This window comes from Labrus bergylta, chromosome 11 (assembly GCF_963930695.1).
Source record: "Labrus bergylta chromosome 11, fLabBer1.1, whole genome shotgun sequence".
NCBI lineage: Eukaryota > Metazoa > Chordata > Actinopteri > Labriformes > Labridae > Labrus > Labrus bergylta.
This window is the reverse complement of record NC_089205.1, coordinates 10387980-10407822: the sequence shown is the minus strand read 5'-3', so window position 1 is coordinate 10407822 and position 19843 is coordinate 10387980. Positions and strand designations below refer to the sequence as shown.

The 19843-nt window shown below is 44.2% G+C and overlaps 2 protein-coding genes and 1 long non-coding RNA gene across 5 annotated transcripts in view; 1 reads left to right on the top strand and 2 right to left on the bottom strand.

Moving 5' to 3' along the window:
- The window catches only part of nf1a (neurofibromin 1a), a 74081-nt gene that overhangs the window by 43288 nt on the left and 10950 nt on the right, over window positions 1-19843 (top strand). For all 3 annotated transcript variants that reach the window (XM_065959906.1, XM_065959907.1, XM_065959905.1), the window contains 11 exons: window positions 505-602; window positions 678-824; window positions 915-1061; window positions 2158-2268; window positions 14775-15207; window positions 15721-16061; window positions 16381-16583; window positions 16790-16983; window positions 17055-17195; window positions 18598-18877; window positions 19522-19736. In XM_065959906.1, coding sequence (XP_065815978.1) covers window positions 505-602; window positions 678-824; window positions 915-1061; window positions 2158-2268; window positions 14775-15207; window positions 15721-16061; window positions 16381-16583; window positions 16790-16983; window positions 17055-17195; window positions 18598-18877; window positions 19522-19736 — 2310 coding nt within the window. The remainder of the gene's footprint in view (window positions 1-504; window positions 603-677; window positions 825-914; window positions 1062-2157; window positions 2269-14774; window positions 15208-15720; window positions 16062-16380; window positions 16584-16789; window positions 16984-17054; window positions 17196-18597; window positions 18878-19521; window positions 19737-19843) is intronic.
- On the bottom strand, window positions 3230-8127 carry omgb (oligodendrocyte myelin glycoprotein b). The gene is made up of 3 exons (XM_020658791.3): window positions 7785-8127; window positions 6217-6429; window positions 3230-5144 (listed from the first exon to the last, which is right to left on the bottom strand). The coding sequence occupies exons 1-3, from the start codon at window positions 7787-7789 to the stop codon at window positions 4166-4168; spliced, it is 1197 nt and encodes a 398-aa protein (XP_020514447.1). The 5' UTR covers window positions 7790-8127; the 3' UTR covers window positions 3230-4165.
- On the bottom strand, window positions 10716-18080 carry LOC110003099 (uncharacterized). Its single transcript, XR_002278883.3, has 4 exons — window positions 17701-18080; window positions 14420-14584; window positions 12135-14186; window positions 10716-11242 (listed from the first exon to the last, which is right to left on the bottom strand). It is a non-coding gene; the product is annotated as an uncharacterized lncRNA (long non-coding RNA).

Below are 19843 nucleotides of genomic sequence, written 5' to 3'. Positions count from 1 at the left end.
AATAAAAGAACTACAAGTGTCACAGCACGCGTTGGTCAATCTCAACGCAGATGCATGTTCCGAGCTTTCTTTCATTAAAAACCTCAAATAAGTGATTTTGTCCAGTTTGAAACAGTCGTTGTTGCCTTCATTTGATCCAAAACCTTCAAAAGAGCGTTGTGACAACATGGCTTGTTTTGCATCAGTAGATGATTTGCGGTTCACTTGCCGCCCGAGAAGTTCTGATTCTGCAGCCATGAAGCGATGTTTCAGTTTGTTGTTCTCTTTTTTTCAACACGTCAATGCAGCTGTAACGCTCAAAGATGTCCACAGTGACCCTGATATCAGAATTCATCCACTTCCTGCAGAGGGCGGGGTTTCTTCTGTTTTTTATTGGAGTATATGATAACCTGCAGCACTTCAGACCTACAGACTACTACTGTTGGTAGATCACAGTGACGCGTCCTGTCCGTCAGAGGGCGGGGCTTCAGGGCTCATAATCTCTGTGTTTTGTTGTTGCTTCAGATTCTGCAGAGCATCGCAAACCACGTCCTGTTCACCAAAGAAGAACACATGAGGCCGTTTAACGACTTTGTGAAGAGTAACTTTGACGCAGCACGAAGGTGAGCGATGGACTAAAGCTGTGACTGGACTGTTTTCTGTCTGTAAGTTATTCACCACTTTATTGTCCTCTTCAGGTTTTTCTTGGACATCGCCTCCGACTCTCCGCCCAGCGACTCAGTCAACCACAGTCTGTCGTTCATCAGCGACGGAAACGTGCTCGCTCTGCATCGCCTGCTGTGGAACAACCAGGAGAGGATTGGACAGTATCTGTCCAGTAACCGGTGCGCACTCAGCGTCTCATCAGACACAGAAAACACGTCTCCGTCATTGTTTTTCACTTCATTTACTCTCCTTTGACCTTTGACCTCTAGTGACCACAAGGCCGTGGGCAGGAGACCGTTCGACAAGATGGCGACCCTGCTGGCCTACCTGGGACCTCCTGAACACAAACCTGTGGCTGACACACACTGGTCCAGTCTGAACCTGACCAGCTCCAAGTTTGAGGAGTTCATGACCAGGTAGGCTCCTACACACCTGTGACGTCATGTTCCACAGCAGTCCAGTCATGAAGTCCAGAACCAACAGAAACCCATGTGACCTGTCTGAACCTGAAGGTGGTGAACAGAGGGTTTGACCTTTAATTCAAGCTCATCGGTCTCAGCAGAGACTCCTCCTCTCCTCTTTTGATTTTTTCTTAGCTCCTCCCACTTTCTGAACGTTTTTTTCAGTGACAGATTTGATCGACAGTTCAGGAACCGTCTGCCGTGAGGAAGGTGTGTTTTTATAATCTGTTCATTCTCTTTCAGGTCGTTTCGCTTCAGTGGTCGACTCTCAGATTTTAAAATGTAACTTCAGATCGTGACGAGCGGCCATCTTTGTTCCTGTATCCAGGCCTTAAACCAAACACTAACCACCATCGCTAAGGTGTCACGACTGTTTCCTCCTCTAAGCAGGAAACGACCATACACACTCCGTCCGTCCTGCTGGTAATCTGAACGTCACCCCAAAGTTTTCCGTTCATCTCTCAGCTAAATGATTGTCTACAACTTAAAATATATATATAAATAAATCTTCTCTTAAAAAAAAAAAACGAATCAGCTGATGGCGTTTTCTTCTTGTAGACGGACGCTAATGAACGTGGTTAACGGAGGTTTGAGGTCCGCCTTGTCTCTCAGAGAGACATTGTGTTTGTGTCGCTGCAAACAGGAAACTAATCAACGTCTACTTTGACCTGAAAAACAGGAACACTGCAGCCTGTGTCCTTCTCGGCAGACATGTTTGTAGTTTTCAGACGCTGTAACGCTGTTTTGACGACACTGACATGATGCTGCTCAATACGCTGAAACTGTTCTGATTGGTGAAATATACGGACTTCCTGTCTCTCCGTGTGTTGGATGATATATCCCGCTTAATCTTAAAACCAATGAAAATGAAACCTTCCTCCTCCGAGGGATTCTCTAAATGTGGCGTGCAGCTGGTTGTTGGTCCCTCTTTAAACATGGAGGATCATTGAAACACTAAATGTAATAAAGGAGAATAAAGTATCATGTCCCTCTAATAAAGACCACATCACGTCATAAACCCTGATCCTGATCCCTAAGTTGTGTCTTGCAGGCATCAGGTCCACGAGAAGGAGGAGTTCAAAGCCTTAAAAACCCTCAACATCTTCTACCAGGCCGGAACGTCCAAGACCGGGAACCCCGTTTTCTACTATGTAGCCCGAAGGTAAGAACTGGACTTGGACCTGGACCCTGTTAGCTTGGTGGTTTTATTGTGAAAATACTGTTTGATTTAATTAGAACAGAAAGAGGCTGATAGGTAAAGATGATAATTTTTTTAAGACGTTAGGGGGAGGAGTCTCTACTGGTCGCATTATTGGTGCATTTTTCATCACTTTTTGAAGCGCACCAAAACCTGTTAAATATTGTATAATGTAACCTCCCACCACTAGTTGGGGCTGCAGCTGCATTCATATGGTGTCGGACAAATCTGAAAAAGGAGTTTCCGAGTTAGAAAGTGTTCAAGTCGGAAACTCAGGAAATAATTATGTTATGTTCAGATACTTTTGATTAATTCACTTATTGCTCAGGTCTAACTTTACATTACACACGCTGTTTGTTGTTGTTGTTGTTACAATATTCAGACTTTAGGAACTGAAAACACCTGAATGTAGCATGTCGCTCCGGTCAGCAGCTGCTGCGCTACGACCTGAAAGTAAACAATGGCGCCCTGTAGCGCGGCACAGTTTGTCAGTATTTAGATAATTAAAATGGAGATAAAGTGATGTCAGCTGTGGAGGGTTAACTGGGATACGGACCGGAGTGATGTGTAGTCATATTTAGCACAGGTATGTCGACGATCACCTGCAGGAAGGCTGCTGCTTATAGTTTAAATGTGACGTGAACTCTTCTTGAACGTTCATCTGAGCCAAAGCATTTCTGAAGATCCAGAAATCAGTGGATTTTAACTTTCATGAAATAATCTTTAAAAGTTTTAGATGACATTTAAGGGACAGAGAATATCTAATGTCTTAAAGCCAGATATAAAGCGTGTGAACGGTAAAACCTGAGTCAGGAACCATCTTAGTCCAGTTTAAGGTCTGAAATCCAGGACTGATTTATTTATCATGTATCATGATTAACAGTCAAGTTGAATAGATGCAAACAGAAACCAGATCACCGTCATCATCTGTGTGATTCACCTTTATTCTTATTGAAGCTCACACACGTCTGCTCCGCTTTAACCCCTCGTATACATCAAATTAAAAGACTGTAGCCTGACCTCTGACCCTCGGCCGCCTTCACATGTCTCAGTCCAGATATTCAGGACTAACTTTGTCTTGACTTGGTAAACTAAATGAATGAATCTGGTTGGTTTGAAGGGAAGTTTCTTTTTTCTTCACACTAACAAAGGTAGGACTTAGAAACGCTCCTCTCTCTGGACAGAGCTCTTCTTCTTCTGTCCTCTTTTTTAAGGTAGACTGAATACCAGTTTGTTTAGTTAATTGTCTAACAGTTAAAGAGACCAGCACCAATATTATGATTAGAAAACGTCCTTAATATAACTGACAAATGAAAGGTTGTTGTTGTGATGGACATTCACCTCTTTGAGACGTATAAAACCGTTCCTTAAGTTTGACTTCACTCTGCTCTTCAGTTTCTCCACTTTGTTGTGCTTTGATTTCTCTGATTAGTTTGCTGCTAACTAAACTCAACACGTTGAACTGTTACACTCAGTTACAGTACATTTCAACTGCAGACAACAACACATACAGCTAATCATTAGAGTTCTTTTTTTCCATTGAACTAGCCCTTTATTGGTTCTTTTCCTAACGGGCTTTGGAATGTAATGCATATTTTCAGTCCTAGCAGGACGACTTGTAGCACAAGCATTACTATTACTATCAGAAAGCATGGAGCAAAGCGGTCTGTCACTGTGCAGGCATTTGACTGAGAGTTGAACCATATATTCAGATATTTGAGAAGTCTTGCAGGTTTATAAAGTGTGAGGGACTCTGAGAGATTTGAGAAACTTGATGACGACATAAGGCAGTAACAGTCATGGAGATGCTAGGTGGACTTGCATTCATTGTCAACAATAATCAGGTACGTTCTGTTATCAGTCAGAAGGTGTTAAACAAGACAAATACAGTCAGGATGACCGTTTGAGTCTGGAGGAGAACTGCGGATCCTTTATTCCGTGAGTTCTCTACTTTGGGCTTTTTCGTTGAAGACCGTGGTCGGGCTGTTGTGCTTGTACGTGTAGACAGACTGTCCAAACTGGTGGAAGGCGTCCAGACAAACATCATGTGGTCACTGGAATCACTCACCCCTCCCGTGCCCTGAAATATTCCAGTCTCGAAGAGCGCAGACTTCGCCTGGTAACTCGATGTCACCTCTGCAGTCCGTGCAGGTGATTGACTATCATGCCCTTCACCTCTGCTGTCCACCCAGAGCGGGGGCTCTGTGAACAGCGCAGAGTGCCACTCCCTCCCCGGAGTAGCCACATGGGTTTGCCCACAGATTGGTCTGGTGTAACAAGGGCAGCCTAAGATGGTTGCACGAGTCTGCTCGGCCCATCTCAGGAGCCTCGTTATGTTTTCTTCTTCTTCACAAGCCCAGGGGTTATCCCCAAGGGTCATCACCTGTAGCCCCGTCAGCTTATCAAAGATCGCTTCAGACAGCCAGGAAAAGCGGTTTGCATGCAGATAGAACTGAGACAGCCTCGGCAGTCGATCCAAAGATCCAGGCAAGATCTGTGTCAGAAAGTTGTGGGACAAATCGATGCTCTCCAGGTTGTGCGGCATGTTGGTGGGCACAGTCCAGAACCGGTTGTGACTGAGATTGAGAGTTTGGAGGGTCGGCAGCGTGTTGTTGATGAAGACGACCCTCTCCAGCTCGTTGTCCGACAGGTCCAACACTTTCAGGTTCCAGTGGTATGCTGTGTCATTTTTGTCCAGAGAGCGTAAATGGTTTCCTGCTGCTCTGATGTCCCACAAAGACTTGGGTAAGGAGGGGGGCAAGCTCTCCAGGCGGTTGTAGGACAGGTCCAGGGTTCGCAGATGGACATAGTGGCTCAGCTCGCTGTCCAGATCTTGTAGGCTAAAAAATACATTAATGTATTTAATGCTTTCAAAAAACACTTCTGATGTTTCATTTATAAAGCTCCAACACAATGACACAACAGGCAGGTAAACAGTTATGTAAGTTTCAGTGAACAGTAGCAATTCATCAATTTGACTGAGACCCAATCACAAACCCTGCTCAGTCTTTCCATACTCTCCATGAACTGATATCAGCATGGAATGCTGAAGAACTGAAGAGGCAGACCCCATTGACCAAACTATAATCCCATAATGCAACCAGTCTTAGATGTCTCAAGAATCTACCGATAGTTGGATTTCAATGACCAGGGAGTTTTAGCCTGGGTATTCCTTTTCAATTATCTGAATATTATAATATTAAACCTGAAGTCCAGGAATATCCTCCATTGCCCTTACAGTAAGACGAAAGCGCATGTGCTGTGAGCGGGGCCAAAGATCTACTTTTAGGTCCAGAAAAGAGCTACAAGTAGAAGCGGTTGAAAGTGGACACCACCCATTTTGTTCTGATTTCAAGCCTTCATACAGTCGGCTTGGAGAAAGCTGAACTAAAAGTCATTTTAGTAAAGCTTTCTCTAAGCCCCCTAATGGGGGGTTAGGGATTTGGGCTATGGTCTCCTTTTTGTACCAAAAACCAGGTATGTCCCGGTATTTATACTTATGAGATCAACATTTTGATGTGAAAGAAAGAGACTATTTCAGTTCTTCCATAGATGCCCTTGAAGTGCTTCCCTTCTTGAATCTATTTACTGTTATCCTCACCATCCACACTTTGCAAGCTGGAAGCTTCTGATGTGATGACGAGTCGCTCACGTGTGAGGCTCAGACTGATCTGTATCTGGGACAGCTACATATTTTTAGCAGCTTTGGCTACAACCTTCAAAGTATCACAGTATTATTGGAGGGAACAAAGCTTGCATGCAAACAGTCACTTGGAAGTATTGCCTAAGAATCTGATTGGATCCTTATAGTTTGCCTTACAGAGTCCAACGTTTGTGCCATCCTCACATCGGCCAAACATCTCCTTTTCTTTACCTTTGCTGCTGTAAGAAGACATTCAGCCTGATAGTTACCTGTTGAAAGAGAGGTTGAGGAAGCGGATGTTATGCTGCAGACCAGGTGGCAGCTTGGTTAGGCCTCTAGAGGAGCAGTCCACCACACGGTGTCCCCGGCTGCAGATGCACACAGCAGGGCAGATGGACAGCACCAAACCTCCCAGCAGCCCCCACAGCAGCAGGAGGAGCAGGCAGAGCAGAGAGGCAGAGCAGGCAGGCATGGTACAGACTCTAGATGATCAGAAATAAGAGAGGAACAGCAGGTAATCCAGTAATAAACCAAAATGAAGCTCATTGAAGTCATATGTTTGTGCACAGGGCTGCAGGTTTGGCAGAATTGGATGGTTGACCACGTTGGGCTAGTTCAAGGTTTCTAAACTGTCTTTCATGGTCCCCATCTGATGAAACCCTGACAACCTTTTTTTGTTTAGAACCCTCTTCAGGTTGTAGTTTTCAGTTCTGTAATCTAATCTGTCAACCTACACACAACGGGCTCAAAAGAACAAGCTTCCTGAGGGAAGTGCCTCCAGCACTGCTTCTCATATGAATGAATTGACTTCAATATGTTTGACTCATGTTTAAATGAAGAAAGCTTAAGGTGGTTGGTGTTAGCAAAGCCTCATAAATAGCCTTTTTGTATCTGTTGACTCGACTTGTTTTGATACTACGTTACACTTCCAATTGATTTCAGGAGATATCCTAAAGGTATCATATAGGCAAGCCCAAAGTTTACAGTTTGTCTTATGAAGTTAAACCTATGCTGCTGTTTCAACTCCTGCTCTTGTGTTTTTCACATCCCAACTGTGTCCTGACCATCACCCTTTGCAGCTTTATTTGTGCATTGCACATGCTTAGAATAAAGATCTGGGTGCGCTCATACAGTAGGAACTTTAATTGCCCTCCCTCTGGGACGTTGCTTTCATTGCTGCATCTCGGACAAATACTGATAATGGAGTGATCGTGTTTACAAGTGAAGAAGAAGTTAAAGATCAAGGGGCCTTGATGCATGTGTGAGTTGCAGCAGAAAAGGGAGAACATCTGAATGTCAATACATCCCTTCAATCCTCTCATCCAGTACAGTCCTGCTGTAAAGTGGGCCAGTTAGCTTAGCTTGGCTGCTCCTGGTGCATTTGAAAACGATGCTTGTCATCCCGAGTGCCAACCGGCTTGAAGCTCTGCCAGAGGGATGGAGCTCAGAGTGCTGCAGTGGATCTCAGTGCATTTAGGACGATACTGTGTGTCTGCATCTGCAGCTGTGCTGAGCTAAAGAGTGAAGCTCCATGTGTGTTTGTGTTTCCAAACACAGGACTTCAGGAGCCTTTAACATGTCCCAGAAATGTCCTCCCTCCGCAAGTGGAGGTTGCAGCTCTGCTGTGATTGTGACTAAAATCACTTCACTTAAATTTGTAATGTGACATTTGTCTCTGTGGATATCAGAAATCTGCATAGTAACAGCAAGGAGACTTTTCTTTCTTCTTTTAGTGGACTGCAATGTCTACATCTACATTTAAACATATCCCTGCCTTTCTCACCATACGTGTCGAGGTCGTACATTCTTTTCTCATTTTCAGTTTCTAAGCACTCACCTCATCCTCACAAGTGTCGCTCGGTCATCTCTCCTTGTGTCCGGTCGTCTCCTCCTGCAGCCCCGGCTGATTTCCTCCTTTGTCGTTTTTTATTCTCTGCTGTTGGAAAGGGTTTGCTCTCAGGCTTTATTTTGTAGCTGTGTTGGAAGTTGTGGCTTGTTACTGAACATGCTGCCCGAGAAAGAGAGCCCCCGTCCTGCTCGCTGCTCTGCAGGCTCCCGATGCAGCTCGACGTTTGGTTTAGGAGAGAGGAGAGAGCTGCAGCAGAGCGCCAGCCCACTCTGCTGCTGATGAAGCAAGCTGAAGCTGGTGTGTGTGTGTGTGTGTGTGTGTGTGTGTGTGTGTGTGTGTGTGTGTGTGTGTGCTGACTACAGCATGCCTATAAGGAGCTCTCTATCTCTCTCTCTCTTGCTAATGCATTCTTATACACCCTTAAAAACACTTGATTTTAGGAAAAGATAAAATATCTGTTCGAGGTGAAAGGTGTCACTTAAACCATTCGATATTTTTAAGACGCTTTCAGCTCATTATTTTGGTTCACAGCAAATAGAAATAACTCAAGGCTAACTTCTTCACTTAAATGGTTGCGTAAGATTTGGTTGTTGTGATTTATGCAGTGCTGCAGAGTCTTAGATATGATGAAACTACAAAAAAGCATTAGCACACCAAAAACTGCATTTCCTCCAGTGTCCACTAGAGTGTGTTCCTGCAGTGTGTTAGTCCCCATAGAGCCCCATGTTAAAATGTCCAACTTTACAGCTGCAGTTCTTCCAGTGTCCACTAGAGTCTGTCTCCTGCACCTCTCTTTGAGAGACAGGTGAGGTGAGTTTTTTGTTAAAAGGAGTCTCACATGTTTCATATGAACAGGATGGATCAGAGTGTGAAACAGTTGTAGCTCGTGTTGCTGTGAGGTAAGCCTTAGGGGGGTGCATTGACTCAGGCTGTGATTGGCTGAATAAGCTTTAGGAGGATACTGTCATTAATGAGCCACATTTTAATATTTAAGTATTAAAATCTATTCCAGGGGTTCTCAGCTGATGGGGTTGTGTGGAAATAGTTTGGTTTTAAAAGTGACATCCAAAAACCACGAGCTCAGCTGCCCCGGAAACATGCAGCGGAAACCAAACTCACACAGTTTCCTGCTCTTCAACTGTCAAAGAGAAGTGAACAAATATAGATTCACAGAAAATCTTTATTATTACCAACTCTTAAGGCAACAAGGCGAGCAGCGAAATCCACATTTCTCCTTCTCTGTCATGACTCAACGGCACATCACTAATCATGTTTCATCTGTGGAAGAATAACGTGTTTCTCATATGTGGCATGTTGGGATGAGTTTTTACTTCAGAATGACACCTGACTAAGCTTATTGTGAAGATTGTTGCCATGGTTACAGGAAGCATAAGGGTCATCTCAAAGATGTAAGCTTAAGTGGAAGAACGAGAGTGAGAAAGTTTGAGTCTAAAGTAATTTAAAGCCGATTTAAGAAACTCGGCGATACACAACAAACGAGCCCCCCCCATTTAAATGTTTAAATCACTGGAATCAGAATTACACTCGATGGCAGTTTTAAAAGAAATGCTTCACAAGCTGCTTGAACATTTTCACAATATTTAATCTAACTTTTTACATGTTTGTTACAGCTGATTTACTTCAGGTTGTTCCAGATATTTAGACCAGCAATCCAGAGTGAATCCATCATGGAAACAATCACTCTGTTAAAGTGTGTTTCACTGTCTTCCAAAGACACATACAAGTCTTCCATTTCTGTCAGCTGGAAGCTAACAAAGTGCTGAGTCTGAGGAAGATGGGGGGGGTGGCTGACAGTCCAGTGCCAGTGGTTTTTGTTCAATAATGGCGGTGCCTACACTTCTAGTACAACAGAGGAAGTGTGTGCACCAACAGTCTGTGATGTTGTTTCTAAGTGTAACTCTAGCTATATATATATATGAGAGAGAGTACTAGCTATATAAAAATAGCTGGACACGCCGCATTACCGAGTTTCAGAGAGACTCACGTGTACAGAGTAGGACGTGGGGCACCAGAACAGTACATATACAGGTTTATTTACTGCAGTGAAAGCCAAGATAAACATCACTTCTTGAAGTGACTCATCTTCCTGTGTTATCTGTCACAGTTGTTGCTTCTTGAAAACAGTGAAATTGATTAATTGTGGGGGTTGGGGATTCAGTTCAGTGAAGGTTGCCCATTATTCGGGGGGGGGTTCTGGAAGATTTTCCCCAGCACCAGATAGAGCAGTTGGACTTGCAGGAGGGTCTTGACTGACTTTGGCATCTCCTGAATTGTCGTTTGTGGTCAGTGGGTCTTGGGTTTGTGAAGAGGACTCTGAGTTTTCAACAGTGTCTTGAGTAGTCTCTTCGTCACCTCCAGCCATCCCGTTAGTTTCTTTATCATTTCCATTCACCTCTCGACCAAAGGTACTCCCTTCATTCTTGTTTCCAAACGTTGAGCCCGGCACCATGTCCTCCATCTCCTCATCTGTTTCTGGGAGCAAGGACAACCTTTTGGACAACCTCTGAGGCAGGAAGCTGGACAGAGAAATCCGGTTGGATGACCTCTGTGTCACCTGACCATTGTCAGCTCCCCCCTCTAGAAATGGTGATGGTCCGGCCCAGTCTTTGGTTGTTATCTGATGCCTCTGAAGCTTCCGTTTCTTAATGTAGATGACCAGGAATCCTACCATCATCAGTACCAGCGCCCCGCCAATTATCCCTGCAACAGCTTTACTGTTGTCTGATTGCTTTATGGGGGGGTCTTGTCTTGTCTTTGTCTTTGTGTGGATCAATGGGGTCTTTGTTGTTGCTTTTGAAGTTTTGAACACAACTGTAGACTCTGTAGCACCAGGGACTGTGCTTTGATACTCATTGGATACGGTTGTAGAAATAAGATTTGTAGACTGTGCGGGGGGTGAAGATGATTCGGTGGTTTTCTCCCTGGTGAATTTGGAGGTTGTCGTATTTCCTGTGTCACTAAGCGTTGGAGGTACCCTTGTGGTCATGGTTGGGTTGCTGGCTTCACTGGTCACTGCTGTTGTTGCTGACGTCGTGGACTCCATGCCCATTGTGGAGCTTTCGGGCTGAAATGATTGGGAATGGGTTGCTGTTGTTGGAGTGTTTGGTGAAAGAGGTGTGGTTGGAGTTGTTTGCAGTAAAGGTGTATCACTGGGTTTTGTAGTCGTTTCATTAATCATGGTAGCCTGTGTGATGAGACCTAAAATCACTGAAGGTGGATTTGAGTTGGATGCCTCCTCTTTGGTTGACTGGTTGTGAATCATCACATCGGTGGCGTTAGGATTCTGGCTGGAGGGCCTGCTCGCCGTCAGTGACAACAGCAATACAAAGATAAACCTTAAGACATCCATGGTCATCATGGTCCTCATTTCCCCTCGTCCTCGGCTGGTTTGTTGACTCTTTGTTGCCAAAACAACGGAAATGATTCTGTAAGAAATGAAGAGCATAGAATGTGAGGCAATGTCCTTTTCAGAGGGTTTGATGGTTCGATTGTGACGCTGTTGTGAAATGTAACTTCTGCTGCATCACTTCCTCTAAATGTCACTTTGAAGTTTCAAAAGATTCAAGACGATCTTATCTGCAGATTATGTTCTTCACAAATGAATAAGTGTGTTAATAATGAGTAAAAGAGTAAAATGGCACCCGAGTCAGACTGATACCCGGTGATAATGAGTCTCTTCGTCTTGATTGGCTTTTTACACATCTATGTTGTTAATACCAGACGCAGCATTTCCATGTTCTTCATAGAATGTGTCATTTCTAAAACAATACTTCAAGTGATTTAGAGATGGCGTTTGGTAAAATCCTTACCAAACTGTCCTTATCCTTATCATTATGTGCTCTCTCCTACCTTTCTTTGTTTACGTGTTTTTTTCAGGATAGACATCAAAGTTAGATTTCAGAACAGTATTTTACAGCAGCTGTTAAAGACGACACAATAAACCTGAGGGCGGCCAAATATTATAATGTGTAATGAAGCTGTTTGAGATTTCAGAGCAGAAAAACACTTCAAAGACATTTCCTGTCTGTTAAAAATCCACCTTCCATCAGTGGAGCTTTTAAAAAACGTCTTCCACTTTAAAGCAGGAACCAGTCAAAGTTTTGAAAGTTGTGTTTCGGTAACTACTAAATCCATGGTTGGATAGTTTCTTTCTGCAGCAACATGTCAGAGTTGAAGCATGCTGTACTCTCAGGTGACAAAATAAATAAACTAAACTAAATGAAAGGAATACAGTATTAAAGTCCATTCATAGATCCTCGGCTATTTAACACAGTGTACGGGGACACTAGAGCCCTCCATGTATGAAATGTGACTCACCGTTGACTTGAACCAGACGGCCTCTTGTTCGGTATGTCGTTTAAAAATGGATGTATCAAAGAAAAAAACCTTTGATACTTTGCCGTCGTTTCTCTGTTGAGACGTACCTCGAATAAAAGAAGGAACTAAAGTCTTGGAAGGTTTCTCTGAGGAAATGTTGAGCCTTGCTTCACTTACAGGAAATGTGATGACAACCCGAGAGAGAGAGAGAGGGAGAGAGAGAGAGAGGGAAAGAGTGTACATCCCTGCTATGGAGGACGAGATCTGACAAAAGTATAAATAAATAAATAAATAAATACTGGAATAAATAAATAAAAGAATGAATGAATGAATAAATAAATAAATGCGTGAAATAAATAAATAAAAACTGGTAAATAAATGGGACATGAATAATTAAATGTCTTAAATTTATTTCTACATTTGTTTATTTCCACATTTATTTATTTCTACATTTATTTATTTATTTGCGGGGTCGTCGCTCACACCTGGTCGATTATTTTTTATTATTTTACTGCACACAAACATGTGAGAGAAGCCGATAGAAATGTAGGATGTGACGTGAATAATGAACAGATATTGACAAAAAGCAAATCAGTTTATTAAAAGCAGGCTTCTTTTCTTTTGCACAATAGTTATGTAATAACAGAAATATTAAGAAGGTATGGCCTTACACTGTGAAAACTCAGAAGCAGAATTCAACAAGGATTTATTTGAACAGTTAGTAGAACATGTACCAAACTTAACGAGCGTCATCTGAACGTGGCTTCAGCAGCTGCTGGAGGTCTCCCATCACTCTGTCTAATAAATCATTAGCTTCACTAAATTAAAGATTTATGAAGTAAGTGGGATCAAATATGTAGAGAATCATGTACAGTCAATGAACCTCTTTAATTCTGTCCTCTTGACTTTAGACCTCTCTGCTGCGTCGTCTTTTACAGCCCAGTTTAGAGATTTGAATAAATTCCACATTAAGCTACACACATGGGAAATGTACAAAAGACTGGGACTGGCTCTTTACCCCAACACGTTCTCTAGTATCATCAGAATGATAAACTTGTTTAAGTCGCATTTCCACTACAAAAACACCCCGAGAAAAAAACAACTTTAAAATGGCTTTTCATATGACAAATATTTATGGGTCTTTAGCTAGTCACACGTTTTTTCAAAAAAAAATTATATTTCTCAAAGGAAAGGATTCAAAAACGGTCCTGATGGGTTATGTGTTGGCACCAATCATCTAACTTGAGATCGATGCCCAGGCAGTGAGATATCTTACTGACATTAAAGTTAACTTTTGTGAGTTGTCATAAACTGGAAAGAAGAAGAACCTGCTACCACAACACATCAGCTGAATTGGCTGCTTTTTGTCTCGATGGAAGATTTTGGGTGCGCTGGTCTCTCCGAGTTGGGGTTACCTCCTCACACAACAAGGGGCATGTCCTCAAGATCTCTGGGAATCTCCAGACAGGAGTCCCTGGAGCTGGAGCTTTGCATCTGACCGGCCTTATCTTCAAGATTGAAAGCCATTGCTGCGGCTCCGCCTTCTTCTCGTATTTCAGCCTGACTGTCTTCCTCCTCCTTGCTGTCTGTTCTCACCTCCTCGAGCATTACGCTGGCATCACACGGACCGATCAGTCCTTGAGCCTCAGGACGGTCGTCGCCCCAGTAGCTCGCACTGCCCACTAAGTCCAGGTTGGACCTTGAGGTTCTTGGGACATGCACCCGGTGCTGAAGGTGCCAGACCTGACATGCCAGTACCACTGTGGTTACCAGCAGACAGAAAATCAGCCCCCCTGCACAACCCAAAGCAATAAGACCCATCTCAGTGTCGATTAGGCAGTCAGCTCGGGTGCCGTTTGTGTCTGTATCAAGATAGTTTGAGTGGTCGATGGTGGTGAAGTTGGGACCCGAAGCAGGGGTTGAAGTCCCACCTTGATCTTTTGTTGCCGAGGAGTACAGCAGTGTGGTTGAATGGTCTGCATGGGTAGGACAGAGTGTCAGCTGGTTGATCAGCAGAAACAGACAAAAGGTTCTTGTGCTTTCCATCATGACCTGAAATAAAGAAACAGTAAGTAGTATTCAAATCCTCCATCCATCACTTCAAGCCTGTAACTTCACATTAAAATAAACCTGATTGCTCTAACTAAGATGATGCAGCTCAGGTACTTCCATCTGTGCCAACACAAGAAGAGAGTTGATCTTCCAATGAAGTTCAGTACTTAGGAACATGATTATTTTCTAATGTGCTCATAAACAGTATTTTCTACATTTCTTCAGCGACTTACCTGAAGTAGTCTAGTTCTTTGGTCTTTGTTGGAGGATGCCGTGAGACAACTGTTGTAGTTGACCTCTTGATACGCTTTGAGCTTACTTCCTGACCCCTTTATGGGTCTATCTCTGGTCTGGTTATTTCAGGGCTTATGGTCTGATACCACAGACACCGAGGAGCTCTAACAAGAAAAGAGAGAAAAGAAAGAAAGTTTCTCAGAATCACACACAGCTATAACTCCTTAACTCGTGACATAAATTATGTTTTAACGAACCCCAACCCAAATAATGGATCATAATTGCAGAAAGATAATGACATCATTAAGGCTGAACACAAGTTTGAACTGTTTCTGATTTGTCTCCTCTCTTTAGGTTCAAAACCGGCCAGATTAATGGAGACCTGCTCATCTACCATGTTCTGCTCACCCTCAAACCCTACTATGCCAAACCCTACGAGATAGTGGTCGACCTAACCCACGTGGGACCCAGCAATCGCTTCAAGACGGACTTCCTGTCCAAATGGTTTGTGGTGTTTCCCGGTTTTGCCTATGAAAATGTTGCAGCTGTGTATGTGTACAACTGCAACACGTGGGTGAGGGAGTACACTAAGTACCATGAGAGGCTGCTGACGGGGCTGAAGGGCAGCAAACGGCTCCAGTTCATCGACTTTCCAGCTAAACTGGCCGAGCACATCGAGCCAGACCAACAGAAGCTGCCTGCAGCCACGCTGACCCTGGAGGAAGACCTCAAGGTGTTCCACAATGCCCTCAAGCTGGCCCACAAAGACACCAAGGTCTCCATAAAGGTGAGGATGTAGCCGTTACTCTTGGTTCTCAAAGGTTTAAATTGAATCTAAAGTGAACTTTGTTTAAGTTTTTGAAGATGTTTCATCTCTCCAGCGACCAGTTGTGTGTGGGATTGAACCTTGAACTACCATAACCTGGATGACTGATAACTTTCCCTGACATGTGACTAAGAAGTGCTGGACCCTTAACTTGTGTTCAGACTATAACCTCTGCACATGTAGGGCAACCTAACCGATAGGCCACCTAGCGCCCCCATTGCCGGCCTGTTTCTGATGCAACATCGGGGCTTCTAGATATTCCCGACACTGATCACAGATGACACCGATTCATGTTTTCCTGTTCTTTGAATCCACCAGAAAATATTTGTTTCCATTTTCCGTGAATCCATGAATCGCTGCTCAACGCTCCTGCTGTCCTTCTGGAAAGGATGAGTTAGATAGAGGTCAAGAGTATCATAAAAACAAAATGAACCTTTGGTTTCCTGTCACACTGTTTATTTTCTTGCTGCTCAGGTGGGCTCGACGGCAGTTCAGGTGACCTCAGCCGAGCGGACCCGCGTCCTCGGCCAGCCCGTCTTCCTTAACGATGTCTACTATGCCTCAGAGATCGAAGAGATTTGCCTGGTGGATGAGAGCCAGTTCACCCTCACCATGGCCAATCAGGGCACGCCGCTCACATTCATGCACCAGGAGTGCGACGCCATTGTCCAGTCTATCATCCACATCCGGACACGCTGGGAGTTGTCGCAGCCAGACTCCATCCCACAGCACACCAAGATCCGACCCAAAGACGTACCCGGGACTCTGCTCAACATCGCTCTGCTGAACCTGGGCAGCTCGGACCCCAGCCTCAGGTCAGTGCTTTCTCTATCCCAGTATGACGGAACAGGTGGGGCTCCTTTTGACACACGTGTTAAATAAAATCACATCCATGTTGTTGTCTGATTTTTTTGTATCAGGAGTTTTAGGTTCCAACTTTTGAAATGTTTTCTGTTTTTTTCATAAACTAAAAATGTCAAAAGAACTGTGTTTGGTTAAACAGTGCAGACCCGTGCACAGGCAGAGGGAGATGATGAAACACAAGCTCTAAAAGATATTTGAGGAATCCTTCAACTCCCTTGCTGCACTTCTCTTTCTCTAATTCCTCTTATTCATCATCCCTCACACGTCCAGGTCTGCAGCGTACAACCTGCTCTGTGCTCTGACTTGCACCTTCAACCTAAAGATCGAGGGTCAGCTGTTGGAGACGTCCGGCCTCTGCATCCCGGCCAACAACACCCTCTTCATCGTCTCCATCAGTAAGACTCTGGCTGCCAACGAGCCCCACCTGACCCTGGAGTTTCTGGAGGAGTGCATCTCAGGCTTCAGCAAATCCAGTAAGTTCTTGTGGACAGAGCGCCTGGTAGACATGATCTCACTTATATAAAACATTTTTAAAACCACATTTAAAAACTGAGGTCTGTGTTCATTTAGAGAGATAAAACATGTTAAAAATGTGCAGTTAGGGTATACAGAATATTTCAAAGTGAACCACCTCTAAACAGCCCTGCTTTAGGTTTGTTAAAGCTACTTCCTGTTGCAGGTATCGAGCTCAAGCACCTCTGTCTGGAGTACATGACGCCGTGGCTGCTCAACCTGGTCCGTTTCTGCAAACACAACGACGACGCCAAGCGCCAGCGTGTCACCGCTATTTTGGACAAACTCATCACCATGACAATCAATGAGAAGCAGATGTACCCCTCCATCCAGGCTAAGATCTGGGGCAGCCTGGGCCAGGTGAGTCCATTACACCTCCAGGTTTCAAACTTAAAAACCCTGATGTGTATTTAACCCCTGTGTGTCCTCAGATAACGGACCTGCTGGACGTGGTGCTTGACAGCTTCATAAAAACCAGCGCCACCGGAGGACTGGGCTCCATTAAAGCCGAGGTCATGGCCGACACTGCAGTGGCTCTGGCTTCAGGGAATGTCAAACTGGTCTCCAGTAAGGTGAGACTGAGTTTATACTGGTCTCCAGTAAGGTCAGACTGAGTTTATACTGGTCTACAGTAAGGTCAGACTGGGTCTATACTGGTCTCCAGTCTATGGATGCTGGACATTTGTGTTAAAAAGTAAATCAAATAAATAAGGAAGCAGCACACACTCTGATTTCCTGGTTTTTGTCCCGATCAGAGAAAAGCTCTCTGAGTCTGACCTCCCGCTGTGAACTAAAAGGTCACATTTAGTCTGTAAAACTCTGCTGCTTCATGAGGGTTCAGGGTTTGTAGTTATGAAGGCAGCACACAGTGCCTTCAGTGTGAAACATACTCGTAGGACTTTGTTATACCTTTACACTTGATGTGAGTTTGAGTTATTGACAAAGATGATTGTGTATATTTTACATAGAAAACGTTTATAGAAGAAGATTTTGAGCTTATTATAGATTCTAAAGGATCAGAGCGTCCTGACAGGATGAACAGAAGCAGATATAAAGGTATATTTTTGATTGACTTACTTTGAAATGGTTGAGAATAAATCCGAAGCTTAAAGTCGGTCCTGACTCAGAGTATCCAAAGAGACAAAGTCATCCTGACACCATCCATCATCTGTGAGCTCTGGACCGTCACAAACACAAACTCATCATACATAGAGACGGACGGACAGACACAATAGAAAAGCCAAGCCCTGGCTCCTATTATGGCAGACAGCAGCTCGCCTCTGAATGGGGACCATTGTGAAGGTTGTTGATGAAGAAGACACAGTCTGAGTCTAAAGTTGGAGTGCTGAACCATCTGTGATCCTAAGGTGTTCAAAGTGGATCATATTTAAGATATCACAGGAACAAGAGGTGACCATGTCTGTGTGAGCATACTTGACTCTTGTTCTCTCTGTGTTGTTATCGTCATAGTTACATCATAGTCTGATGTCATGGCAGGACAGCCTGCTGAAAACAAAGCAGCCTTGTCCGAGCCTCTTGAACTCTGTGTCACCCAGAGCAGAATAAACGTCTGTAAGCACAAACATATTATGGTCTGTATGAGCTCCATATCTGACCAGAAACCAACAGTCAGACGCTCTGTGGAGCCGTGCATTGTGCTTAGATTTCCTCTTTAAGGTTAACATTTTCAATACTTCAACACTTTTTCAGTTAAAATGAAACGGTCTCAAAGGTCCAATCAGTGAGATATGTAGTGAGTGAGAATATAAAGTGAGCTTACGATCTGATCAGACATTAAGGAATCATGCTATGTTGAAGTCTGGTCCCAACAATCTGGACCCTGTGAAGTTCCAGAAAGTGTTCTTCACTCACAGATGACTTCATGAGATGGACGAGAGCCTCCTTCACAGCCACTTATCTTAAACTTCACCATAACAGTTTCCTGTCTGACCTTTCTTTAACTCTCCGTGGCAGGTGATTGGTCGGATGTGTAAGATCATAGACAAGACGTGTCTGTCCCCCACGCCCACGCTGGAGCAGCACCTGATGTGGGACGACATCGCCATCTTGGCCCGCTACATGCTCATGCTGTCCTTCAACAACTCGCTGGACGTGGCTGCTCACCTGCCGTACCTGTTCCACGTGGTGACCTTGCTGGTGGCCACCGGGCCGCTCTCCCTCAGGGCCTCCACCCATGGTTTGGTCATCAACATCATTCACTCCCTGTGCACCTGCTCGCAGCTCAACTTCAGCGGTGAGGACTTCTTTCAGTCTGTTACCAATCTGATTTTTACCAGTTCACATTTCTTTTTCCTAATGAGTGAAGCTAAAGGGTTGAACTGTTTCCAACTTTGAATCTGTGACCTTACCGAACTATCTCTTTGGTTTATCAGTTTCTCTAAAGCTCCTGGAGTTTAAGTAACATAGGAAGTAAAGGAGCCTTTTGCTGCATATGAAGAGACGCGAATGAATATTCACGCCTCGTTTTGGCCGATAAAGTAAAAGAGAACATCGCAGTAAGATGGACTATTTCAAAAAACACATCTCAAATGTCTAAAACCTGAGAGAGTGAAAGAGACAAGAAACTTTGAATGATGTCCTCCATGAGGGAGAAATGTTCAAAGTAGAAGGAAGCTCTAATGCTCTCCACAGATGGAGGTGGGTGCTCTTACAGGAAGTTGTCCTATGCTAAGCTAGTTTGCATAACAGCAGGAAAAACACACACACACACACACACACACACACACACACACACACACACACACACACACACACACACACACACACACACACACACACACAAGGAATGCACACACACACCACAGTGAATGGACACACGGGTTAGGACGTTTGTAAAGGTGTGTGTTTATTGACAGTAAATGTTGATGTTGTTTTCAGAGGAGACTAAGCAGGTCCTGAGGCTGAGTCTGACCGAGTTCTCTCTGCCGAAGTTTTACCTTCTGTTCGGCATCAGCAAAGTCAAGTCGGCCGCTGTCATCGCCTTCCGCTCCAGCTACAGAGACCGCTCCTTCTCTCCAGGCTCGTACGAGAGGGAGACATTCGCCCTGTCGTCCCTGGAGACCGTCACCGAGGCCTTACTGGAGATCATGGAGGTCAGCAGACTAACTCTTATTACACACAAAGACTTCTCAATGACTAACATCACCGCCATCGAGCGTTTGTAGGGGGAGCATTAAGCCCTGTGTATACCCGCTTTTAA

What these genes read in the sequence shown, in the direction of transcription:
- omgb (XM_020658791.3), bottom strand. An exon ending in CTCAACCTCTCTTTCAACAG is followed by an intron (nt 5,145 to 6,216) that starts GTAACTATCAGG and finishes TGTATTTTTTAG; the next exon opens with CCTACAAGATCTGGACAGCG.